This window comes from Centropristis striata, chromosome 3, assembly GCF_030273125.1.
Source record: "Centropristis striata isolate RG_2023a ecotype Rhode Island chromosome 3, C.striata_1.0, whole genome shotgun sequence".
Classification (NCBI taxonomy): Eukaryota; Metazoa; Chordata; class Actinopteri; order Perciformes; family Serranidae; genus Centropristis; species Centropristis striata.
In genome coordinates this window covers 35579246-35607006 of record NC_081519.1, presented here as the reverse complement: position 1 = coordinate 35607006, position 27761 = coordinate 35579246, and the positions used below count along the sequence as shown (strand labels likewise).

The following is a 27761-nucleotide window of genomic DNA, read 5'->3' as shown; positions in this document are numbered from 1 at the left end:
GAAAAGGTTGCACAAAATTAATCGTTTATTTGAAATTGACCGTTCAACTTTTACGAATTAAATTTCTACTCACTCACTCACTAACTCACACCATTAAAACGAGTCCTGTTGGTGAAATACAGACGCGACCTAAGAGGTTCATGTTTTATTTTGAAGGGAAAAAATAAACCGGAGGTCATCACAAATATTTGTATCCCAGCTGACTTGATGCTGGTAGGAATAGTACGTAGCAATGGAAGTGGCGAAACACCGCTACAGTTAGAGTTGGTTATCCGAGATGCTGAGACGACCATGATCACCACTAACTAGGATTACAGTCATAGTTAGCCAACCAGCGCGAGATCACTGCCGCCATCATTGACGTTTAACGGCACGGTAACGGTCAAACGGCGCCCGTTAACTTCTGCTGACGTCAACAGGTTCGCGAGGTGAGTTGAATTAGCTAATAAATAAGTCAACTGAAACCGGAGCCGTTAACGGTAAGAGACTAACGGCAGTCAAATGACCGGCTACAGTTGTTCAGCAGTTGCTACCGTTATCGAAATAGCTATAGTTACACTAACTTAGCTGTAGCAATAAACGGTTAAATATTACGTTAACGTTACAGCTACGTAATAATAAAGGCAACTGTCTTCTAACGGTTTCATTAAATCTGTAAACCAGAATTAAAATGGAAAACAAGTGTAGCCTGGTTTAAACTTCCTACCTTGTCTACGAGTCACTGCATTTCTTGCCCCAAAACACCATCAAACAACCGGCATTTTGGGTCACATACAGGTTAATCTGTTGTTATTTGGCTGTGACCAATCCAGGCATCATGCAGGCTATAAATATGTTTACATATCACCGAGTCTTTTATTTCCGGTAAAATTGTATCCTCATTTGGGGTTGAAGTCTAGTGTCGGTGCCACTAACCGTTACCTGGATACGACATCACACACCTTTATGAACACACTCAGACACATACCTTCCTCGTACAGCTTTAAGTTAATATTTAGCCCTAATGCAGGAAAATTGTGTATCTATGCTGTTTGCTCTCTCTGTATTGACACAATGAATGACACCTTGATTCTTTCCACTGCATTGCTGCTTCCCCCTTATTCTCTCCAGACAGAGCTCAGCCGTGTCAGCACTCTGTATGGGGCTGGTGTTTTGTTGCACTCCCAGGAGAAAGGAGGGAATGCAATCCACTCTTTACTTTGTCTCTTTTTGAAAAAGGTCAACATTTCCCCGCTGCATGACACAGCCAGGGTCAGCTCAGCTGTAACAAAGTATATATAAAAAACATAGTTACCTACATTCAGACCTGACTATGCCTTACATTTGCAAAAAACGTTATTTTAGTAAACAGAAGTAAATTTACAGTCTGTTAATATTTATTAAAGTGTCAGATAAGATTTATTTACAGCTTTTTGTTTGTGTTTTTGCTTTGCAGATCTTTTAGTAAATTGCAAGTTTGCTGAATAATTAAAACAATGTGACTTCAAGAAATGGAACTATAGTCATGCTGCTGTCTGCTTAGTTTGCACTTTTGACGCTTACTATGCAATCTTTAATGTTTATTGTCATGTGTTTGACTTTTACCACATGTTCTTCTTACTGAAACTCATGACACTGACACACATGCCTTTTGTTCAGTTCACAAAGTTTATAAATTGAATTCATACTGGCCTCAACACTCAGTTTCAAAGTGGTTGCCCGATTGGCAACCAGAAATCTGCTTTTAGTTGCTGAAACTGGAAATGTGGTTGCCATTTATAGTCCCCATGTATTTTGAGAGGTTAAGATACTTTGCGGTTATATGTCAGCTTAATAATGAAAATGTGACATATAAAAATACAAGCCTTATTACAATAATCAAGCAAAATTCTTTGTATTTTGTTTTTTGTCTGATACTTTGTAGTTAACAGAATTTCCTTTCATTCCCTGTATAAAAATACCAGCAATGCAGGTGATGTCATATTTGTCACAAGTTATTCAGAAATATTTATTTATATATATTAAGATGCATGTCCTGTTGTTCTTATGTGTATATGCTGGAAGATTTGTAAATCCAGACATGGCACAAGATAACAAAAATTGACAACAACTTCTAACAACAATCATTTTTATGTGTCATATGAGCAGCTGTCCCAGTCATCTCACCTGATCTGACACTCCATCATCACATCTACTGATCCACTGACCTGCCAGCATGGCTAACACAGACTCCATCAATGTGCGGGTCCTCTCTCTGAACTGCTGGTCAGTGGCTGTGGTTTGTCTGATTCTAATACATTTTTTTTCTCTCATTACATGTGTGTAAAAACAGTGTTGTTACTCTCTCTGTCTACTTCGCCAGGGGGATCCGCTACCTTAGCAAACACTGTCTTCAGCGCTATGCTATGATTGGAGATATGTTGTGCAAGGAAGAGCATGATATTGTTTTACTGCAAGAGGTTGGTGGAAGCCATCTAAAAGAGTTATAAAGTTGCAGAGTCACTTATCTAATTTACTTTTTCAACTCATGTGCTTAGTTAAATTTGTTTTGTGTTTCTGCAATCTAAATATTCCTATTAACCAAAGATAACTGATATTTTAATTTTGATTGATTTTTTTCAGGTGTGGAGTGAGAAAGACTACCTCTCCTTGAAAAAGAAACTTGCCTGTAGTCATCCTCACTCTCATTACTTCAAAAGGTAAAGTTTTCACTTTCGTACCAAGGTTGCTGTGCAATCTTTTCTGAACCTTTTTACCGCTGGACGTCTTTCAATCTACGATTAAAATTCATGAGTAACTTGTCATATTTTCAAAAGGCCCCCGAAGTGCCCCTCTGTCAGAAAAATGTACTTGCATGGCATTGATCCAAGGACCCAAAACTTAACTGAAGCCTAGGCACTATCTAAAGGATTAACTTTTGCAGCTTAATTCTTTCTTGACCTCCATACCAAAGCATAAAACTGAGATTAATCAAAGGCCCTACCTTTCTAATCCCCTCTACAGCTCACAAAAATGTCAGCTCAAGTAGATAAGTTCTCACATCTACTGCAGATAACACATACTTACCAAAGACTAATAGATCTACATGGAAACCAGGGATGTGACTTGTTTCTTTAAACAATAATGAAATACTGCTGGAGCTGGTGTTAAGAGTGGTTCATGCGTGATACATACTGCTCATGTCCTGTTTTTCCTCTTGTACTTCAGTGGAGTCATCGGCAGTGGACTGGCCATTTTCTCCAAACACAGAATCCATGATACATTTCTTTTTCGCTACTCACTAAATGGTTATCCTTACATGGTAAGTCTGGAGAGCTGGAGACACACAAAGTAGTGTTCTGTTTGTACTAACAATGACTCGATGAAAGGTATCTTAGGTTATCTCATTTGCCAAAAGGTATTTCGACAACTTTATTTTACAGTTTTATACAATACAATAAGTGTTTATCAAACGATAAACCAAGACATGCATGGTGCAATAAAATATAAATCATATTAAAACAAAGAGCAATAGGTTGCTTTCATGTGACGTCACATTGCTGAATCGTGAGAGTGCGAAATTCAGATGGAGGGCAGGAAGTGAATTTGCTGGATCTGCTGTCTGAGAAAATGCCAATTTTTTGTGCAGTTTGCGGCTCCAATCGTTCAAAAAGAGAGAAGGAAAATTGTTTTTTTTAGAATACCCAAGGTTGTAGTCCATAAAAAGAGAAATGTGTAAAGCTAACCGAACAACGCCATAAAAAGTGGATTTACCAGGGCTTTTCAGCCCAATTGCAAACGGTTCTCTGGTTTTCCACCTCCAAAGAACTGGCTCCCGGCCGGGAAAACTTTTTTTTTTGTTTGACCTGTAGATTCCAATGTTCTTTCTTTTTATGAACTATGGTTGTCAGCATACACAAACATTTTTGTAATTTTTCATTAATGGAAAATTGAAATTCATTCATTGTATTTTCAGAATAAAACATTAGACTCTTAAAAAACTTACATTTTCTCCAAAAGTGCAGCAAGTTACAGGACCTTCTCTTACTTTCACAAACAATCTCAAAATAAAAGTGATCCAGGTTACTGAACAAATAATATCCAACTGAAAATGAATTGCAGTATTTTCCACTTCATGTTATCTAACCTGTTTACTGTCCCAGAAAAAAACACAGGCGCAATGCAATCACATATATCAAAACATCAAATGTCTTTTTTTGTTTTATTACTGATGAAAGATAGTAGAAGAAGTAGACTTGTGGCTGGTACTGATTGCAAAAGCCAGATCTCCTCAGGTTTTTATGTTTGACCTGGGAATTATTAATAGAGACCAACCAGAGGATCCCAGGCTGCATTTGGGCCACATCACTCTAAAAATGTGCAGACAACCAGTGTAGAGATGGACTGACATGTCGACATCATCACCCTTACAGTTGATGTATAATTCAACTTAATAATAGTATTGCCACCTCCACACCTCCCTTTCTCTCATACCTTGTGTTTTTCATAATATTTAGGCTCACCATGGAGACTGGTTCGGAGGTAAAGCTGTTGGGATGGCCATTTTAAACATTGGCAGCCTGACTGCAAACGTCTACGTGACTCATGTAAGGTTTCCTAACATCAGTACTCAGCACTCCCGAAATATTATATACAGTTATTGATCAATGTGCTGTTGTCTCTGTGTATTGATTTTAGCTGCATGCAGAGTACTGCAGAGACAAGGACTCTTATCTACCTCACAGAGTGGTTCAGGCTTGGGAGCTGCAGCAGTTCATACGGTAGTGTGACTTTGTGAATTCTGCACATAAAGTAGTTTGAGCCACTATTTGTTTACTCTGCTGTATATTTGCATATTTTTCTAAGGTCAACGGTTGCACTGGTGCACCTTTTGCTCCATGGAGTTATGTTTAAAGCACTACAGTGCCTGACTGCAGTGTTTCTTAAAACATAGAATTTTAATCAGCAATTACTTTTTGATTAAGTTTCATCTTGTTTTGTGTCATAGTAATAATGTGTATTTCTGCATCTATTAGCCACACATCTGCTGGAGCAGATGTGGTGATTCTAGGTGGTGACCTCAACATGCACCCTCAGGACCTCGGCAACAGACTACTGAGGTCTTACACTGGACTCCGAGACTCTTACTTAGAGACTGCTAAATTTGATGTAGGTACTACATTATACTACATGGTTATTTTGTCTGCAAATATACATTAATTAAAGGAAAATTCAGATCGTATTCTTGTAATTTTGCCATCATTTGTATTGGATATAGTGACATTTTACATTTGTAAAAACATTTTATAAGGTTAATGGTGAAATTTGGGACAAAATGACTGTGGCTGTAACAACACAGATGGCTTTCAATCAGACATGTTTACAACAGCTCCCCATTAACCACATTATTTAAACCATTTATGCTGATGTAAAAGCAGTGTAACCATACACTTGAAGTCAGAAGAAAGAGGGCACTGTAAAATTTATTTTACACTAAATATGTACAGCTGGTCAGAAAGTAGGTCTGCAAAATTTTGACGCTGTTTTGTGCAGAGTCATTGTGGCTTGTATCTCAAAAATTAATAAGATAAATATCATCATGACTGACAGAAATTATGTTTAAGACTGTGAAACACAGGAGACTGACTGTTAAGTGAAGAAATGCATTTTTCTCTTTTTTGTTCTTCGATACTTAAAACATTTATTTTCCCTTGCAGGGATGTGAGGACGGTGTGACTCTAATAGCTGACAACCCGTTTATCAGTAAAAAGGAGCTTGGCCCCTTTGAGAAGGGAATTCGAATCGACTACATCCTGTTCAAGGTGGGTGAAAGCTTTATGTCATCACAACTGCTGCATTTTATCCCCTTGTGTTCATTGCAAAATGTCGAAATCATCATATTAATTTGTAATGTGTTTTTGCCTTTTTCTTTTATTAATTCCCAGGGTTCATCCAAAGCAGACCTTTATTGTGATTTCATGTCGACCACCAAAGGCTCCGTTCATGACCATCCATTCCCATACTCCGACCATGAGGCTCTGACCGCCGGACTTAGACTGGAAACACTCACTCCAACTGGGACTGGAAGTGACAGACAATCAAAGAATCAGGCCTCTGATGCAGGTTTGTTTACGAGCCATGCCGCCAGGGTGGCTGCACGTGTGCTAATGTTGCCATTTTACTAAAAAATATTTGGTCAAAATCACATAAATTGCAACAAAAACATTATATTGATCGCTTTGATCTGGACTAAAATGCCCCAACAGTTAAGCATTGATTGCTTGACATTTTGTACAGACATTCAGAGGATGCATTGTAAAAAGCTTTTGTGATTCCCTGACCTTTAGTCTAGCTCCGTCATCAAGTCAAAGTTTTAATTTGTCCTGTACTTTGGTTTATGACAGAATTCCTGTAGAACTAATGGCATTCCCGCCAGCTTCAGCTGTATTTTTTTTTATTAATTATGTTTTCTTGGGAGGTGGGTGATTTTAACACTACCTGCACTGATCAGCCATGTTTAATCCCATCTGCAGCATATCACCCCCACCCCAGTAATATTTACAGGTGTTGTTTTCTCTGCCATGGAGGTCAAGTCAAGTTTTGTGCTCAGTTTGTTTGTCAGCATGTTTAAGGTACAATTTATGGCACAATTTTCATGAGTGTAGCATGGGCCAAGGAAGAACCCGTTTGATTTTGCAGCAAATATGTATTATGGGGCAAATACACAAATTATTTTCCACTTTAGTTAATACTGCAAAAAACAGCATTAACAGCATCTTCAGAGGTTACCCGGAGAGCTCATCAGATGGGCTCATGTATTGTTGCTTACAGGAAGGTATTGATGTTCTCTTTTGGCTTGTCCTGTTGCAGACCACATCCTGTCGCAGATCACATCCTGTCATTTCATCATGGTTCAAACGGTGTCTTAAGCACCAGAATGATGAGTTAAATTAACAAGGAACACAGTGGATATTTAATATCATGTTGTAATGTTAATGCCATTACAATGGGGCTGAAATAAGCCTCACAGATCACGGTTTAACTTTAAAACACACATGCCACTTGTGTTGAAGTCAATCATCAACTATTGCAATATTTTTTACTTTTCCTGTCTTTTCTCTCATCTTTTAGGGAAGTTGGCTGAGTTGGTGGATATAGTTACAGAGGCGCGTACTGAAGTCAAAGTAGGTTTGCACTGTGCTGAGAGGATGCGCTACACAGCATCACGCACCGGAGTGATGGGCTTGGCTCTGCTCTTCCTGGAGCTGGCCATTGCTGCTGTGCCCTGGTTGGCTCTGGGAGCAGAACAACCTTTCCCTCGTACCTCCTTCTACCTGCTGGCCGCGTTGTGCTTCGCCATCCTGCTGACCACCTCTCTGCTGTACATCTTCTACACCATGGAGCTAAAATCTCTTCAGAGCGCTGAAGACCAGATGAGGCTGGCTGTAGGGAGCCTTCAAGAGAAGCTCAGGGGTTTTCCTTTGGCTCAGCCCCACAACGCCCAGCGGAGGCCTCCAGAGGGCCACGACCTCAGCGCCTTTAACCCAGAGGAGTAGTTCAGGATCCAAAGTGGGCTCACTAGAGAAGCCTTTTAAGTGAGCTTAAAGATGGATGAATGAGGAAGTAATTTAATCTCTGAATGTGTTTTACGATGTTGAGATCTAGCTTTGTACTGCAGAATGATGGAGTTTTTGAAAGGACGTTTCTGAAAGTAGTGCAGGACACATGCTTTGACCTTTTTTTATACTTTTGATATACTCCTCTTTAGCCTTTTTTACCCCTAGATTTCCCCTCTATGCACCTCAACAAACATGCTTCCTGTTACACAGTATGTTACTTCTGTGCTACTGCTGTTCTTAAAGGTCATAAATGTGACCATTTGTGTTTTAAAGCCTCAGGTCTGGCTTGCATTCCACCCAATAGTAGTTTCAGCGGGACCAGTTCTTTCTGTTTTAATTTCATGCCTTCCCTTTTAAGATTTGGACTAAATCATAGAAGCACAGTGGTCTCCCCTGAACGGACGACACTCTGAAGGTTTAGATTTTGGTCAGTAACTTTTTTTTTTTCTTTGCAGGACAGATTATTGTTGTTATTCCAGTAGTGCTTAAAAAAAGGCTCTAGCATTTCTCAGTGCTGTATACTGTAAGAAAAGGGACAAACTCCATCTGCACGTCTCATGTTCACTGTCTTGCACTGGAAATTATCTTTATGTTGGAAACAATTTACACTCCTATTTCCCAAAATATAGCAGTGGGAAAACACTTGAGAATATGTCACATACCGTGTGAATCACTTTTTTAAAAAAACATCATGTACTGTAGAAGATTACAGATGCTTAATATATATCTTTAGTGTGCAGTGCACGTAGTTGACTAACCAGACGAACCACTTCCTTTAATGTAAGATGGGAACTTGCTTATTGATTCATATTGCTGTAAAACAGTGTTATAACTTGGCAGAAGCCTAACGATGACTGATCATTTTTAAACTTTACTCTATCACAACAATATTTGAAAAAGTACTTGATAGTTCTTAATTTCATAAAGATAATAGAATTTAAGATAACACCTAATGTTCATTCCAGTTCAAAATTGTAATGGGCATGATACTGAAAGCAATAATAAAGAATTTATACTCACAATTCCTGACTGCTGTAGCTCTGAAGAAATGTGACAAACTCGCGGCAAATTTCAACTGCAGACAATATCCACTGATGCACAACAGATCTGCACATTCACCACTAGAGAGCGATAGAAGTACATCTGAAGGCTGAACTTTCCAAATCAAATCACAACAAACTGGCACTTCACCAGCAATAACAAGACATATTTGCCAGATCCCTCATTCTGAAACCTTGGGTGTGGTACATTGGTGCATTTTCCCACAGTAAATCACCAAAAGGTTCTATTCATACCAGGTAACCGCGTTTGGTGCCATTATCTCCAACAAAATCATTTGGCTTTGTCACAATTAAGAACACCAGTAAGTTGGTAGATTTGCAAAGGAATTTCAGAGACACACCATAAAAACAAAGAATACATATGCTGCATGCAAATAAGGCTACACTACACCTAATGCAAATTAGCTCATGCCGAGTCTTCCACCATAGGTGCAACACTGGCCTTGCTTAGTGACAATTTTTCAGTAAGTATACAACATTTTTATCCTACTAGGTAAGCTGCTGTTTTATTTTTACTTGTGCTTTTTTTTTTTTTACAAAAAGTCATATTCCTCTTTCTTGCATGATGTTACAGGTAAGTTATAGTAGATCTAAGGCAGTTCATCTATATCCAAAATATTTTGCCTGCATCCTATCCAATTCTGATATCCTGTTTTAGCATTGATGCAAAATAAATGGAGCATAATCCTTAGTCTCCTCCTTCTATGTTTGTCTTGCATTGAATAGTTATGATGGCATAATTTTCCAATTCTAGCAGCAGTTGCAGGTAAGGAGGAATAACATTCACTGTAAACCTGTCTGAACTGAGCTGAGGGTGAACTCGCTTTTTATATTTAATTTAACATAGTGTGATTATAATCTACATTTCCACCTGCTTTGTTAGTTTTTCCTTATCGGTCCTGATCTATTCTGTTTTACTTGTGCAACATTTAAATTTATTGTAGAGTAATTAATTGTGACATGGCTGTAGGCCTGTTGGCTCACTTGGTAAATTTGCCCTCATCAGAGTGCTACCGAAAGGGCGTAGCTAAGTACTTTGTTTAAAGGTACTTTAGTATTTTTTATACTTTTTACTGATCTCACAGCTATGGTTACTCTTAGCCTTATTTGCTTATGAACCCAGATTATAATAAAATATTAATATAATTAAGTGTAATAATTGTTTAGTTGGGCCCCCTTGTCATGTTTCAGATGTCTATTTATTGAACAATCAAGTCCCAAAGCAGTAAAATGATGAGAAATATCTGATATTTACCCAAAAAAGTTAGATAAACTAATACAGATTTGTGAAGCACAACGTTTTCTCTGTCTGGTTCATAGACTGTATGGTCTGGCTCCATAAATCATCTCAAGTCAGATTTATCTTAACGATATGAAGTTTCACCTTAGCCAGACAGTAAAAATACAACCACACGGGACATTTTACTGCAGAAGAAGTATTTTTACTGCTGATAATTCTTGTACATTTTGCTGATAATGTACTTTTACCTTAGATTAAGTGGGGGTTTGAATGCAGGATTTTACCTGTGATGGAGTGTTTTTCACATTGTGTAATTTTACTTTAAGTAAAGGATTTCTTCCACTATTGATATAACAATACATTTTCTTCACTGACAATGTATAGACCACCCTTGTTTTCTTCTAGTTATTGTTCATTGCAATGCCTGGTACAACTAAAGGTACATGTGTTTGGACAAATATGATAACAACAAAAATAGCTCATAAGAGTTTAATTCAATAGCTGATATCTAGACATTTTCCATGGTTTTCCTGACAATGATTTTGGTTATTATCAAGAAAACAGTGGAAAAAGCTATATATCAGCTCTTAAATTATACTCTTATGAGCAATTTTTGTTCTTATCATTATATTTGTCCAAACAATATAGCTTTAGTTGTACGAGGCATTAAAATGAATAAGCAATTGAAGGGAAAAAGTGGTCTGATAATTTTTCCATGACTGTGTATTGCAGCTGGTGGAGGTGGAGCTAACTAATTAATATAGCAACTGGTATGCAGGTTAAATAATGTATTATACTTTGATAATTGCTTGATAGATTTTAGGTGGTTTTTATTTTATTTTATGTAAATTAAATTATTTAAATACATTTATTTAAATTTTACTTAAATTGAAGCGTGCCCAGTAGTAAAAATTGAAATGCTCAAGTAAAGTAGCTAAATACCCTGAGTTGTACTTGAGTGAATAGTTATTTTCACTCACTGTTAAACCTCTGAAGTCCAGGAGATTTTGGTTTAAATTTGACAACTTCATATGCATTCATTTCTGTCTCTGTTCAGCATCTTTCAGTCTGTCCTTACATCACATGCATGGCTCCTTTTTCCTGACACAGTCTTGGCTATCAGTCAGATTTTTCTTCTTTTTTTAAATTAAAAGTATAAAGCTGCCAGGAAACCAAAATACACACAAAGGTTTCTATGGAAGTGTACACACAAAAACAGCATAAAAAATAACAAATAATAAAACATTATTTTTGCATATAAATTAAAAAATAGTAATAGTATTCATTGTAGAAAGGAAAATTCAAATTTTAAAAATGGCCCAGAAACATAAATGTCACACTATGTGAAAGCCCCTAAGATTGTACTTTTAATTGGCTTTTTCAGCTTGTCTACATATGATATATAAATAAAGTTATTAGTGTAAATAAAACATGCTCAGTGTATTTTCAATAAATAGATGTACTCCACAGGGTTAATGGGAAATACTTAAACCAGCTCCACATGTTCGCCACACACCTGGGTGGTATTTGTCAAGACAAGTAAGAGAAAGTGCAGAGGTGTAGGTGTATTGTCGCTGCATGGGCGCGGTCTAATAGTGCAGGGCAGGGCAAGGTGCGCTTTTATTGTCTCTGGCAACCACCGTCACTCCGCAGCTGACTGCTTCCCCTCCGAGCCTCCGTCTGGATGTTGTCTGACGGTTTAAAAAAAATGGTGAGTCTTGAACCGCTGAAGTCGGTCATTTCCATCGGGAATGTGGACGACACGTCGCTGGCCCTGCCGTCCATTACCCAGTGCCGCTCAGGACAGCAGCGCGTCCTGGAACAAGTGCAGACTATCAGGAGGACCAAGTCCAGGCACTCCAGCACCAGCAGAGGGTCTACTTTGTCTCCAACCACCCCAACAAGTAAGAGCAACCACTTTTATATGATACAATTAAAAACCTTTATTTTTAATTTGCCTGATTGTAGATTTTTTCCCTCCAGGATTCAGTATTACTGGCAGTGTAGAGGCCTTTTAATCACTTTACTCCTTTATGTTGGGAAATAATGGTTTATATAGCTTTTCCAAATCGTCACCCTGTTAAAATAATCGCCTAATTCATTTTTTTTCAAATTTCACTCAAAAAGGATGTAACAAAGGATGGCTATTGGCATAGTAATAACACTGTGTGTAAATTATGTAACTTAAGAACATGCCTTTGTGACTTAAGCAGGATATGGTAACACTTTATTTTGAAGGTGTCTACATGAGAGTCACACAAGCCTGTCAGAAACATGACATGACAAGTATCATGAGCATTAATGTTACTTCAAAGTGTCATTAATGTTCATGACACATCCCATGTCATGTTTATGACACGCTCATGTCACTCTTATGTAGATACCTTCAAAATAAAGTGTTACCATATCTTGCTTAAGTCACAAAGCCATGTTCAAAAAATTGCCTAAGTCACATTTTATTTTGACTTAGGCATAATAAATCCGCTTAAGTCACACACTTGACGTGGGCCATTATCTTAAAGGGGTAAAATCACATGATCTGATCAACTGAGGATGTAGGTGATTTTACCATAGGTGGCCGGCGTCATGAGGAGATGATTTAGGCAAAAAAATGTCAAAAAATGACTTAGGCGATTATTTTAACAGGGTGACGAAATTGTGATGTGATTTGGAACTAATTGCAGTATAAAGAAAATAGAGGTGATGCTGTTGTTGCATTTGTTGAATTTCAGGGGAAACGTTTTCATGTATTACAACATTCATTGTTTGTGTTTTTAGACTTAATATCTTAACTTGTTATTCGGAGTCCAGTAGTAAACTGGAGAAGTAGTTGTTTTTAACCCCAACCCTGTTCTTTTTTCCTAACCTTAATTAAGTGGTTTGGTTGCTTATGAAGTTTATTTTGAAAAGCCACAATGCAGATAAGAGCGGAAACTGATAAGCAGTCCCTGATGCGTCAAAAATCGACGCCCCATGGACGTCAGTACCTGAAAGCCAGGGACACAAAGTGCATATCTGATGAGTTCAGAGTGAGAATGTGTTTCCTCACCTCAGTATTTAAGAAATCCTGGCCCCAACCCAAACTGTAAATATTATTCACTCCAAAGCATGTTGATCTTGAGTGAAAAATAAGAATTAATTTTAATGTATTATTCTTTCACATGGAACCCACCTTTGGAATTTGGGATGAAAAATTTCAGATTAACAACAGTAATGTATTTATTTATTTATTTATTTATTTATTTAATTCAAATTTCCACCTAGTCCCGAAATCTTGAATTGTATAGGGTTCCATCATAAAATAGGATAAAAATCATTATTGATTCAACAATGACAAAAGAAAGTGCTGATTATCAAAACCACATTTGCAGAGTATATTAGGCGAAAATCAGTCAGCTGATAATGCTTCACTTTTCTCCACAGGTCCTTCATATGATTCTGTGTTTTTTGAGTCCCCAAAGTCACAGTCTGGCATATCTAATGGAGGACTCTACTACGGGAATGGCCTGTCTGGAATTGTAAGTTATGGAGCTTGTCTGTATTTTAATCACACCATAAACCAGCAAGAGTGACTCCTCTGAGTCCTCTGCTGACTTCTTAGGATTGTGTCTGAGATTTCCTTCTACACCTCTGCACAATTTTGCATGATTCAACATGATTTTGGCCTTATTTGATATCTTTGAAAGAACTTCTTTTCTAAAAGGCACATCTTGCAATAGGGTAGCAGCGAACAACTTAATTTATTATTGCTAAATATTTTGTCCATAAGGTGTCAAAATTGTAGAAACTGCATGAGAGGCTAAAGTGGTATCTTTAAATTTCTCGATATGTTCTACTAACTGTCTAAATCCCAGTCATATTTCATTCTCCATCATATATAACAAAATATAAAATCCCCACATGTAAAAAGCTGGAACCAAAAAATAAAAACGCTTTTGGGACTATTATTAAACTAGTTGCAGATAATTATAATATAATCATAATAATTATCTATTGACTGACAAATCAGCTAACAACCTATTGGAACTTTAAAATGAATAAATTAAATGTGAAAAGTCTAAAGTACTTTTTTAAATCTTGCCCTGGTCTGAGGGAAGTACTGAGGACTGCCTTGGTGTTGATTTACAAGTAAATCAAAGTGAAATTGTTATATTTCGCCTCTATTTAATGCATCAGTGTTGCAGAAATAACAGAAGAAACCAAAATCCTCCTATGACACAGTATTGTGAGCACCTTATAGCAATAGCAATAGCCAGAAATAGGCTCAAAGGTTTGTTGTCCTCAGTTGACTTTATTTGATATATTCCTCAAAAAGCTGTTTCCTGTTTCCAGGGACTTTGTGTCTCCTCCTACGAAAGTCTGTTTACCAGCCTCTCCCATTAGAAGCTGTCAGCCACTCACAGAACCAACCCGCAGGGCTGCACACTAAAAAATTCTTTCACAATGTGATTTGTCAATGCCAACTTCATGTCAGTCACTCTGTCTCCATGCTAAGTCTCTGGTGAAATAAGCCACACACATTGCAAACACATGTATTCTTTGGCTCTGCAGATCAGCCATGAGAACCGGCCACTCAACAACAATAAGGGAACCAGTGTGAAGATGAACACAGCAGCCACAACCTATCAGTATGAGAAGGCTTACGGCCCCGTCTGCATCATGCCGGTTGGTCTGAACGACACCAGCCGCAGCGAGCCTGATTTCGCCCGGCAGCGCTCCGTGCCAAAGATTTCTGCTGCTTCGCAGAGACTCCCTTCCAACAGGGGCACCTACAGGACAGAGAGGACCACCAGCCAGTTCATAACGAGGACTGGATCCCAACATCAGCCCCAGTTTCAGTCTCAGTCCCAATACCAGTACCAGTCTCAGCCTCAGCTTCAGGCTCAGTCCCAGTACCAGTCACAGCCTCAAATTCAGTCTCAGTCCCAGTACCAGTCTCAGCCTCAGCCTCAAATTCAGTCTCAGTCCCAGTACCAGTCTCAGCCTCAAATTCATCTTCAGACTCAGTCGCAGTACCAGTCTCAGCCTCAAATTCAGGCTCAGTCTCAGTACCAGTCTCAGCCTAAGCCTCAGGCTCAGTCCCAGTACCAGGCTCAGTCCCAGTTCCAGTCTGTGCGTCAGTCTCAGTCCCATTTCCAGTCTCAGCCTCAGCTTCCGCCCCAGCCTTCGTTCACCATGAATGGCACAAGTCAGACCAAAGCAAACAACGGGTTCCTGTGCGGCAAAATTGACCAGACCAAAACCACCTCGAAGACTGTCGTCACTGAGACCGATTCAAAGACCAAAGAAGATTCATTGTGAGTGGGACTCATATGCATCATTTCTTAATTTCAAACAATTTGCACCACATGGATTTATTTTATCCGACACTCAAAATGACTAATAATTACCTGCTTTTTATCGCCGATACCAAAAGGATAATCAAAACTTAGAAATTCAGCTTCATTACCTTCCAGTTCAAAGGATTCAAACTGGCAACCTTCAAGCTACAAAGTTGCCCACATATTATTCCTACCAGCATTCCCTAATACCGTAGTTTAAAACCAGCCCAGGCGAGTACTATCCTTTATGGTAATATATAGGCTGAAAACATCTGAATTAAAGCTTTACATATGGATAAAAAGCAATCAGGCAGCCATTTATCTGCTATAATTTCATCATCTGAATAATGCATAATAACTATTTATCGGTACTGATATGTATGCGTTTTATTTTCTTGCAGGCTTAATGGCAGTGGAGTTGCTGATATCACTATGAAGGAGGCTGTGGAGTATCTTTCAAATGGACAAGATGCATATCAGCACTGTGGCGCTTCCTACATTCAGCACAACACTTACATCGATGACAAGGCTAAAGAGGAGGTAGTAAACCTTATCATGTTGACGGACAGGTTTTAAAAAAAAATTTCCAGTGAGGAGATTGTGAGAAATGCTGGAGGTGGAGCAAGGTTATAATAGTTTTGGATTTTTCCGTAGTTTTAATTAGTTTTAGTGTTAGTTTTAGATTTTTTTGTAATGGGGTATTTGTTGGATGCGAGATTCAATAAGGTCACAATAAATGTTGTCTTTATTTCCTTTGTCTTATCCATCTCAGCCCCAATAAGTTTATTAAGTCATAAAACACGATGGATGAAATAGACTTCATATCAACCAAAAAGGTTTACGTATGAAAAATGTTGACAAAGATGAAAACGAAGGACATTTACACTATAATTTTAGTTAGTTTTGTAACCACACAATACAGTTTCGGTTAGTTATTGTTTTTAAAAAAAACTCTCGTTTTTATTTTTATTTCAGTTAACGAAAATGTTTTTTCAATTCTAGTTTTCGTTGTTTTGTTAGTTTTCGTTAACTATAATAACCTTGAGGTGGAGTGAATATATTAAATATGTTGCCCTGCCAAAATGAAAACTCAGTTGGCACTCAGCATATGTCAGTCAAAACTCCATCTCACATTAAACTGTAACTTAATCCAGCTCTGATGCAGTGAAAGTAAAAAGTGAGGCTGATGACAGTGAGACAAAACATGACAAGTCCTGTGAGATCCTCATGCTTCTGTAATTTGAATCCTGCACAAGAATGGCAGACTTCACATTTAACAATGGAAACTATGATCTGGACAGGTAATTATACGAGAGGGGCACACGCCCACTTTTCCAGACTTACTTCCGTAAAGTTTTTTTTTACCGTCTGTTTATCAAAGAGAAGTATTAGTTTAAATCTCCCTCCACGCGAAAAGGTTTTGTTTTGTCCTGTAAAAACTAAACTGCCTGATCTTGATTGTGCTGACTCGTATCTGTGCAAAACGTTTCATTAGAGAAGTGTTTTCATTTTCCTCTACTGAAGGGGGAGATTGTTTGTTTACTTCGCTTTAATCTGAGATTCAAATGTGTGTCTGGCAAGCTAGGTCAGGTCCCTTAAGGTAAAAGTATTAATACCAATAATACCAAACTGTGACATTACTCCACCACAAGTAAAAGACCTGCATTCAAAACTTACCTAAGTAAAAGTACAAAAGTATCAGCATCATAAAGTTACTTAAAGTATCAAAAGTAAAAGTAGTCATTATGCTGACTGTTTCATATAATCTAAATATATTATTGGATTATTATTATTGAAGCATGTATGTAAGCAGCATTTTACTGTCGTCCAGGTGGATCTAATTTTCACTACTTCAAATGCTGTTATGTGATTTAATTTATGAAAGTGTGTTATGTTTTTTTAAATTTGTCATGTTTTCCATCTTAAATCTCGACCTGAAAAGTAACTAGCTGGCAGCTAAATGTAGTGGAGTAAAAAGTAAAATATTGGAACTATAAAGTTACCTTAAAGGGAAATACTCAAATAAAGTGCAAGTACCTTAAAATTTTACTTAACTTTTACTTACAGTATTTGAGTAAATGTACTTGGTAACATTCCACCACTGGCCACAACTACAAAAGCGGATCAAAAGTCAGAAAAGAAACATGAAACCTCCAGAGCGGACTTGTCGGTGCAGAGTCCGTATGTTTCATTGTGTGTGTCACTCCTAGTTACAAGCTAACAAGCTAAAACATGCTAACTACCCTTATTATTCTAACATATCATCAATTTTGGGGCACATCAGATTAAAAGCTGATCACGGAGCTTTGCACACTGCTCTGTTATTGGCCGATCTGTCGTGAGCAGTGTTGGTTAGTTAGTCGGAGTGGAGGCTAAATCCAGAAATTCTCAATGAGGAAGAAAGAGCAGATGTGCCTCCAGCCCTTCCTCAAAGTGTTTTTATGTGAGAAAACCATGTTTAACAGAATATTAATACAGGGTTCGTACAGGTGCTTGAAATCCTTGAAAATGCTTAAATTTTAATGTTGTATTTTCAAGGTTTGAAAAGTGCTTGGATTTTGGATAAAGTGCTTGCAAATGCTTGAAATTCTTACTGTATTTCTCTTGCAATCTGACTATAGATAATCACATGTTCAATGAAAAAAATAATAAATTGAATATTGATTAGCAAACTGTACTTTTGGTTGTTAAAAGTGTAAAACCATCGCTGTCGGTATGGTTGAGTGAAATTACCCCTTTTAGCATGTAAGTACTCATCTAAAACATGCAACTTACAACCGGTGTAAGGTCCTGGAAAAGCTTGAAAATGGACCTTGAAAGTCCTTGAAAAGTGCTTGAATTTGACCACTCAAAAAGTGTATGAACCTTGTAATAATCACGCAAAGTATTTTTACATACTTTTAAAAAAAAAGTCTGGAGAGCGACTTCAAACACTATTAACATGCAGTTATCCCTGCCTCTGCTTGTATTACAGCCTTACTGCTGACAAAGTGTAATTGAACTCACTACTTCAGATGGAATAAAGCCTTGCCATTTGTATTGTGTTAAATTATCACTCTGCTGACTCCTGACTGAAGCTTTCTTGTCTCGCAGGTGTTGAAGCTCAATGGGATCGCTCCCCTGGTGGGTCTGCTTCGCAGTCCCAGCTCACAGGTCAGCCAGACGGCCTCAGCCGCCCTCCGCAACCTGTCCTTTAAAAGCAGCAACAACAAGGAGGAGATACAGCGCGCGCATGGCATCGAGGAGGCTGCAGCGCTGCTCAGAGATACAGACTCTGTAGAGATACAGAAACAGCTGACAGGTACAAGTTGACTCAGAAACCCTCAAACACACACACACACACACACACACACACACACACACACACCTTTACATGCAAACAAGTCAGACACAGAGTCCTCTAGATCCTGCTGTCAATCAATCACTAAGCTATTCTTTATATATATATATATATATATATGTATATATATATATATATATATATATATATATAAAGAATAGCTTAGTGATTTTTTATATATATATATATATATATATATATATATATATATATATATATATATATATATATTTTATTCTTACTTTATAGGAACCACCCAAGTAAATACTGGAAATGTACATTTGTTTACATATCATGTTCTTCATACTTGTAGCATTCCTGAATAAACAATAATGTAAATGAGTAGATAAAAGCATAAGGAAAATAATAATTAGGTTGGAAAAAAAGAAAAACTTTCATAGTCTTACATAGTCGGGGCTATCCCATATATTATTATTATTATTATTATTATTATTATTATTATTATTATTATTAATAATAATAATAATAATAATAATAATAATAATAATAATAATAAAACATTGAAATTGAATGACTGAAAATGAGTAGGATGAAGTTTAGCTTATAAACTCTACATTTCATGTCTTATTGTTTTCTGTTCATGTCAAATACTATACTTATATAAAACTTTCAACAAAGATTCACCTGTAATATTTATATTTCTCATCAACTACATATATATCAGTCAATTTTAGATATTATACTCATCAATCTACATCAAAAAGTAATATACATAACTACACAAGTCTATACATCTCCACCTACCAACACATATACAGAAAAGTAATAAATAAAAACATACATATTAAGCTATTATTGAGTGCTGTCATTCTGCATCATGTTGTAAATCATTGCCAAAATCACTCAGTACTTTTCTAGAGATTAAGTTAAATGTTTCGATGGAAATGTGTTAAATGGTTAAACTACAATTGCATCAAGATCAACTTCTGTTATCTGGCCAACGCTCTCACACTTTCAACTGTTGATACTGCTTTTAATGTTCACTCATAAAATCAAGGTGTTTTGTTTTATAGTTTTACCATAGGCAGTTGTTGAAAATTTGATTGACATGCTAAGTTTTTAATTTTCTTTCCAGGTCTTCTGTGGAATCTATCCTCTGTAGACAGCCTGAAGCCAGACCTGCTGAAGAGCGCGCTGCCTGTCTTAATGGAGCGTGTGATCCTGCCTTACACAACAGGTCCTGACCGGTCCAGCCAAGACCCTGAAGCCTTCTTTCATGCCACCGGATGTCTGAGGTAAGCAAAAAAAAGAAAATCTGACTGAGGACCTGATATGACTCCAGTGTCTTTGCTTCAGCTCTCATAAGCCTCTAGGATCTTATCGCCTGTGTGAAACCAGTAATACAACTGTAAAATATTAAACACACACCAGGGACTTGTCTTTAACATCTGCATGCTTTGAGGAATACTTTCGAGGTCAGCATGAAACTGGTTAACCCTCATGTATTACTACTGTATATATATATATATCAGTATATATATATATCAGTATATATATATATATATATATATATATATATATATATATATATATATATATATATATCAGTATATATATATCAGTATATATGTATATATATAGTATATATATATACAGTATATATATATATAGCACTATGATTCACTTAATTACTGCTCAAGCACTTCTGGTTAGATGCTACAAGATAAATTAAAGCTGCAAGCAGCGATGAACTGGCCCAAGCAGAGTGCACTGCAAATTATTTGTTTCTTACCAAGATAAAAACAACTTTAGATTTAGAAGTGTTAATAATAATAATAATAATAATAATAATAATTTATCTTGTTTTAAGAGTAAATTTCTAATTTTAAGCGTTGAACATGCTTATTTCTAGATTCAATAATCTTGATTTAAGAAATCTTGTCGAGTGAAATTATCTATCCATGCAGCAAGATAATTTCCCTCAGTTTTAGTGTTTTTATCTTGTTTTTAGACACACTTTTTTGCAGTGTGGGACCAGGATTATTTAAAGTGAAACTACATTTGTCTTAATTTATCACCTAAAAAAAGTAGATGTATAAGACCAAGTTCTTTTTGAGCGAAACGATAAAACTTTAAGCCATCTCTTTGAGAAATAAATGTAATATTTTACTCAAATTAAAGATCACTATAAAGAAGGACACACAGTCAGTTGACAGTTTATAAGGTAAAATTAGATAAAAAAAAAAAAAACTAATGTAGTTTTAAAGTTTTTGCTAAAAAGAGATGTTTATTCAACTTTAAGAGGATTATTTTGCTGCTGTTGAATCACATTGAGTTTGCAAGTATTTTATTATACTGGCAGCTGTTATTCATATTTAATCTCCCTCTGTTGACACAAATTATTATCATTATATTATTATTATTATTTACAACTCAAGCCTGTTTTCTCTTTCCAAATCTTTACAGCCTGTCTGCAATAAATAAGCTTTTCTGTCATAGTTGCTGCCTGAAGGAACTCCACGAGAGCCTGAAGGCGTGTTAATAATTGTAATGTGTGATTGTAAATGTTTAACATCACCATCAAACCACAGTTACAGGTGATACTAGCATGATAAACACCATCTTATCTACTGCATCAGCAAACACACAGCTGTAAAACATTGACTGACTTCCTGTGTCATCGGGGCAAAGCTGTAACTGTTTGACTCGACTTTTGTTTTATTCATTTCCACAACTGAATAAGATCTCTATTGTTTGCTTTTAAGGCAAGGTGAAACTAATATCAGATAATTAAATCGCTTCTTTTCCGCGAGGCGTTTCCTCAACTGATTCAATCCGAACAATAGATAAAGTCAATACACTGGCTGGATTTACATTTCCAAACATCTTCATAATATACACTCAAAACACTGTTTAACACCTTATAATTCATTCCTAACAGAAACCTAAGCAGCACGAAGCAAAGCAACAGACAGGCGATGAGAAAATGTCGAGGCTTGGTCGACTCTTTGGACAGTTACGTCAAAGACTGCGTGGATGCAGGAAACCCAGATGATAAGGTAAGAGAGAGAAAAAAAACGTCTGTTTATTCTGTCTGTTAATCCACTACTTCTATTTGTGTGTGCACAACTTTCACTCTTTGTTTGCTCCTACACTCACATGTCACACCTTCATGTGGAACATGATTTAAAAAAAAACTTGTCACTGCAGTTTAAACTTAACCGACAACTACTGGAGTTTGCAGAAAGCAGTTCTACTTTAACAAAAGGCACAGCTGAGTCATAATGCGCTCAGCTGCACAGAAAACTATGCTGTACGGTATGTTGACTTTATACAATCGTGTACACACCAAGGTTATAATATAGTTTTGGATTTTTCATTAGTTTTAGTTTTATTTTGTTGTCAATTTTTGTTTTCAAATTCAGTTAGTTTTAATTCATTTTTATAGTGTGTTTGCTAGTTTTATTTTTTGGGAAAATGCTTAGTTTTAGTTTAGTTTTTATCAGATTTAGTGTTAGTTTTCATTTTCTGTAATGGGGTATTTGTTGGGTGCCAGATTCAATAAGGTTACAATAAATGTTGCCTTTATTTCCTTTGTCTGATCCATCTCAGCCCCAATAAGTTTATTAAGTCATAAAACCAGCTGGATGAAAAAGGTCTCATATCAATCAAAAAGGTTTACGTATGAAAAAAGTTGACAAAGACGAAAACTAAGAACATTTTCAACATAATTTTAGTTAGTTTTAGTTAGTTTTGTAACCACAAAATACAGTTTCAGTTAGTTATCGTTTTTAAAAAAACTCTCGTTTTTATTTTTATTTCAGTTAAGAAATAAAGTTTAGTTATTTTGTTAGTTTTCGTTAACTATAATAGCCTTGGTACAGACTTAATGATTTGAGCAGAACCTGTAGACAGGGGGTAACTCACGATACGATATGTACTGTCTAACTAAAGAAGAACTCTACTCAAAGAAAGGCAAACAGCATAAATTGTGTATTTATTCACTACATTTTGCTGTCAGCTTCACAGAATTCGAAGTGCTTCTTTTAGTGCTTCTTTTTTCCAATGTAAAATAGCCATAAACTGCTAGAAAAACACAACAGTTTACAACTTATATTTTGCTTTTATTTTCCTCCATTCTTCAAATCATCGGTGTCCCACATTTGTGCAGCTTTGATGCTGTGATTGTGTGTTTTTTGTGCTGCGGTTACCAGAATATGCCAGTCTGTCTGTCTGTCTGTCTGTCTGTCTGTCTGTCTGTCTGTCTGTCTGTCTGTCGATTAGATACAGGAAATTGTCAGTGCTCTATTGGCAGTAAAATATATTTTACATTTTCAGTCTGAAATCAATTTAATGTTACTTATTTCTGTGATATTTAATATTTTTATTTCCTAATCCTTGGCTAAACATCCCAATGCACAATAGGCATCTAAACTTGCACAATATTACTACTGAGTTTTCACACAGGTGTTGCTTTTTTCGCCTCACAGTCTCACGTGTCCTTTTGTTCTGTGCTGTTCTACCTTGTTGAATCAGGCTTTAGAAAACTGCGTGTGCATCCTTCACAACCTGACGTTCCAGCTGGAGGCCGAGGCTCCGGCTCTGTTCAACAGGATGACAGCGTTGGCTAGGACAGTCAACAGGGGCCAGAGCCAGAGCGAAACGGGCCCCATCGGCTGCTTCAGTCCCCAGAGCAAGTCATCAGAAGTGGAGGTGAGAAGAGGGCGGCCAGATATAAACCAGAGCCAAAAGCATACTCTTATCTATGACAACACATTAGGGAAACTTGTTGACACTGCAGACAAGTGCCTGTCAGTTTGTCTAGACAGTATCTGTCAGTGGCTGTCTGTCCTTAATCCTCTCTCAGTGTGAATTCATTAATTATCCTGATAATTACAGTCATGCTTTTCAAACGATTTGAGTAACAGTGTGAGACTTTGTGCTCTGATTCCTGAAGGTTTTACTATGTGTTGCATGTTTGCATCGAGTAGCCTGACACACTGTTTTAGGAAATCATTTAGGGTCTTATGTGTCTAAAAAATCATACACTGCAATTCTACAGTTCTTTAAAAAGTGCATGCTTTGAATCTACACACTGCCATCTTTCTTGTTCAGCGCAACTTTGACTTCCCTGTCGTGGAGGATCCACAGCCTAATGGGGCCGGGCGGCTGTTGCACTCCAGCACTCTGCAGAATTACCTGTCTGTGCTCAGCACCAGCCAGCGAGAAGAAACACAGGAAGCCTGTTGTGGAGCGCTGCAGAACCTCACCACAAATGAAGGCATTGTAAGAAAATCAGTCATGCTTTTTGATTTGTATCTGTGCTGTTGTAGCTAATACAGGAATAGTTTGGGAAACCTTTAATTTATCACAGTATTTTTCTAGCAGAAAAGCTTGTGTGCTTTATGTGTGCATAAAAAAGAGTTTATATGGTTTTCTGTATTCACAGGTCTCCAGTGTAATGAGCCAGACTATTGTGCAGAAACTTAATGGCCTGCAAGTCATCACTCCCCTTTTAAAATCAAAAAAAGTCAACATTCAGAGGAACGCAGTGGCTTTGCTTGGAAACCTGAGCAGGAATCCAAACCTGCAAAATACCATAGGTAAGACTCAGAACCAAAGCTGCTTCCTTTAGACGTGCAATATGTAATTATCTGCTGCTAGAGGTCTCTCAATCCAAATCCAGACAATAACAAAAGACATAGCAATGTTGTCATTGAAGTCAGTTTCACCCAGTTAGGATGACTTCAGAGTTTCATGTTCAGGAGGTTTTTAATGGGAGACGAATTATGTAGAGCTCTCACCGTCTCCAAAACAAACCCGGTGATTAACCCTTTGATGCACAACATGGGTCTAAGTGACCCGACAGAGTTTTTATGTTCTATATCTTTGCAATAAGTTATATTCATCATTATATTATTCCATATTATTCCGTATTCCAGGTTTTCCTCAATTACTTTGTTTTTGATCATCATACATCATAATTTTATGTTTTCCTTTATTAATTTTTTAATAAAATCCCTTTTTATGTCACTACTCTTCTAATGCACAACATGGGTCAAAAATGACCCATATCCATTTTTTTAGCTAAGTAGCTTGCTAAGCTAACCATTAGCTAACTTCTTGGCTAAGTGGCTAGCTTAGCAAGCTACTTAGCTAAATACTTAGCAAGCTACTTAGCCAAGTAGTTAGCTATGTAATAACACAAAAACTTTTTTTCTTCATAAAATATGAGAGGTAAAATGGAAATGATGATCTGCTGTTATCAAAAAGAAGAAATTTAAAGAAAACTTGGAATATTCAATCATAAAATAAGTTGATATCAAAAGATAGAGCAGAGAAACACACAGCAGCGTTAAATAACATGAAGGAAATGAATGAGGGTAATTTTTGACCCATGTTGTGCATTAGAAGGGGGGTCAATATGTTGTGCATCAAAGGGTTAAAGCAGGTAAAAATACTGAATAAATCATTTCCACCCTAAAAATCTGTGTTTCTTTGATGTTCTTCCGCACTTTAAGAGAGAGAGCTGCTGCTAAAATTTGCTCAAGTTGTTTCTATCATACCTTAAGATCCAGACATTCAGAAGGTTTCTGAATAAAAACACCTCTGAATAAAGCAGTTTCACCTTAACAATCAGTGTTTTCTGATGCTGTTCTGCATGCTGGTGGAGGACTCCATGTTAGCTGAGCTGCTGCCAACGTTTGATCAGCTTGATGGTCTGATAACTTAAGATCTGTTCACTACAATACTTCATTAAGTTAAAGTATAAAGATAAAGACATAAAAATGTGGTTTAAAACTGGATAAAAAGTCTTTTTTATATAACTTCTGCCAGACAGCTACACCGCTGACACATGCAAAGAGGATTGACCGGCGACAGACTTATAGCATGTCCTTGATAAAACATTTACAGATTTCTGTTTTATAAAGTGTTGGGAACATTTTAAATAACATCTGTTTTATTCTTTTTAACGTTCTAATGTAGAAATGTTACAGAAATATGACGAAGCAAGTGTGTAGGAAGTAAATGTCAGATCCATAATCTTAAACAACCACTTGTGCTTATACAAGTGTTTGCTGGTGTTAAAGAGCCTGTTACTTGTGTTTGCCTTGTTACTGAAGCTCGTAAAGCCCTCCCAGACCTGCTGGCCATCCTCAGCGCAGGCACCAAGGAAGGAAACGAGTCTGATGACACGCTGGCCATGGCCTGCCAGACATCCAGCTGCCTGCTAATGAAGGATCCTGACATGGGCAAGCACCTGTTAAACGGCAACCTGATTCGTTCACTGAAAGAGCTCAGCCAGGACGGGTAAGATTACATGCAGGCAGAGAGAGAGAGAGAAAGACAGAATGTGCCTTACATATGTACTTATAAAAATAGACGCGGTTACTTAAGAAATGGGGAATACCTATGACTCACCAGGGATTACCAACAAGTTCAAACTGATGTTTAACAACCGTTTTCTCTCTGTTAAGATATTTCCCCAAATCCAGCAAAGCTGCAGCCATGCTTCTCTACAAAATGTGGTCAGATAAAGAATTGCAAAGCCATCTGAAAAAGGTGAGTTGAAACTTAACCCTCAGTGCCAAAATCTGTCAGTGTTTGGGTGTGTCCTCTCTGTTTCCTCCCTTTGAATCAAGTGTCCACGCCTTTCTCAGGTATTTGTGAGAAACAGAGGGAAAGTTTGGATTAGGCAGTGTTCTCAGGAAGTGGTTGGTTTGACTAAGACACTGAAGTGATTCTGTTGAATAAACCTGTAGCTCAGGTTCGAGGGAACATGGGCAGAGCATTGTTTTTATATGTATGACAGCTCATCAACATGATGCATTACAACTCATCTTTCAACTGAATCAAATTATCGATAAATTATTGATGACACTTCCTGAAAGGTCGGTGCTGTTACTGAGGTGTTGCTCTGATTCCTATTTCACACTTTGTCCTGCAGAAAGGGATGCCCAAGTCCTCGTTTGTGAATGACATCACCACGGCGGCACACAAGTCGGCTCAAGTTGTGGATTAATGCGACAGTCGTTTACCAAAGTAACTCGCCGGCAAGTCGTCTGCACATCTGCAGCATCCTTTCTCATTTCACAAAGACTTACAGATGCTTTTGATGCATGTATCCACATAATGCTCACATTTAAATACAATAGCCTTGTAAATGCTGTAAGGTTACTGTTCCTTTGTAGGACAAAAAAGGTGAAGGTTAAGATGCTGTTCTAGTTTTGCACTCAAATGTCTTTTGATATAAATTTGGGGCCTGTGCCTGTAATATGCCACCATGTGCTTGCTTTAATACATAATAACATAAGGGTTAAAGGCAAACCTCTGTATTTTTTTTAACCTGGATGCTATTGTCTAAGTGATTAATGGGGAGTTGTAAAATGAGTCCAGTATTGGACAGTATACAAACAGGCTGCGACTTGATGCTATTTGACCCAGAGAGACTTTTACCTAAAGAGATCAGAAAGAGATGTCCATAAATGTGCAGATACATTTTTCAAACCCCTGCAAAATTACTCTTTTTACTCTCAGAATTTGATTGATTCGGTCCAATAACATTTGGAAAGTCTAGAAGATTAAATCATTCTACTCCTGTTCAAGAAAGAGGAGCGCCAAAAAGGAAGCAGTCAGCTCGGCCAGTGGAAGTTTCTAGTGTGCTTCTTCATGGACCCATAGATGCAGAAGAACCATAGAAGATCCTCGTATTTTTTCATGCACAAAAGTCAAACTTTGAGCAACTTTCATAGGAATGAACAGGCCCACACCTCCAACACTGTATTCGGTTCTCTTTATACATCAATGGCCAGAGGTTTTGCAGACTACCTTGAAATGTAAAATCCACTCATAACTGCAACTTCAAAAATCAACGACTAAAATAGAACACAGGTTAAAAACAATACACAAGTTCACCTTTAAAATTGTATCATGCACTGAGGTTACTGTTTTAATATGATGCAATGCTGTAAGAACAACATATGTAACAGAGATATGTTCATGAGTTCATTGCTATAACAACAGTGATACTATCTTAAGCAGTGATTTGTGTTTACATTTAGTAAAGACTTGTATGCAGCTGTTTTTATATGTATGTGTGTGTGATCTTGGAATATTTGTAATGTCCCAAAAGTTTAAATAAATAAAGCTGACAGGTACTAACTCTTCTGTAATCAAATGAATTGTCAGCCATTTGTCACAGTCACTGACACAGCATAAAGAGTTTTGTTGGACCTCGTTCACACCTCGTCACACCCCTCT

General features: G+C 37.2%; 2 protein-coding genes across 2 annotated transcripts; both read left to right on the top strand.

The window, feature by feature from the left end:
- Window positions 1–234: 234 nt before the first annotated feature.
- smpd2b (sphingomyelin phosphodiesterase 2b) lies at window positions 235–9329 on the top strand. The gene is made up of 11 exons (XM_059330076.1): window positions 235–428; window positions 2128–2244; window positions 2342–2438; window positions 2602–2678; window positions 3187–3280; window positions 4476–4565; window positions 4657–4739; window positions 4995–5127; window positions 5676–5780; window positions 5904–6081; window positions 7090–9329. The coding sequence occupies exons 2-11, from the start codon at window positions 2195–2197 to the stop codon at window positions 7512–7514; spliced, it is 1332 nt and encodes a 443-aa protein (XP_059186059.1). The 5' UTR covers window positions 235–428; window positions 2128–2194; the 3' UTR covers window positions 7515–9329.
- Window positions 9330–11551: 2222 nt separating this feature from the next.
- Window positions 11552–27672, top strand: LOC131968593 (plakophilin-1-like). Its single transcript, XM_059329544.1, has 13 exons — window positions 11552–11782; window positions 13302–13396; window positions 14430–15175; window positions 15601–15739; window positions 18293–18500; window positions 19636–19795; window positions 21442–21559; window positions 23037–23213; window positions 23616–23786; window positions 23950–24103; window positions 25625–25811; window positions 25979–26063; window positions 26449–27672. The coding sequence occupies exons 1-13, from the start codon at window positions 11563–11565 to the stop codon at window positions 26521–26523; spliced, it is 2535 nt and encodes an 844-aa protein (XP_059185527.1). The 5' UTR covers window positions 11552–11562; the 3' UTR covers window positions 26524–27672.
- The last annotated feature ends 89 nt before the right edge of the window (window positions 27673–27761 follow it).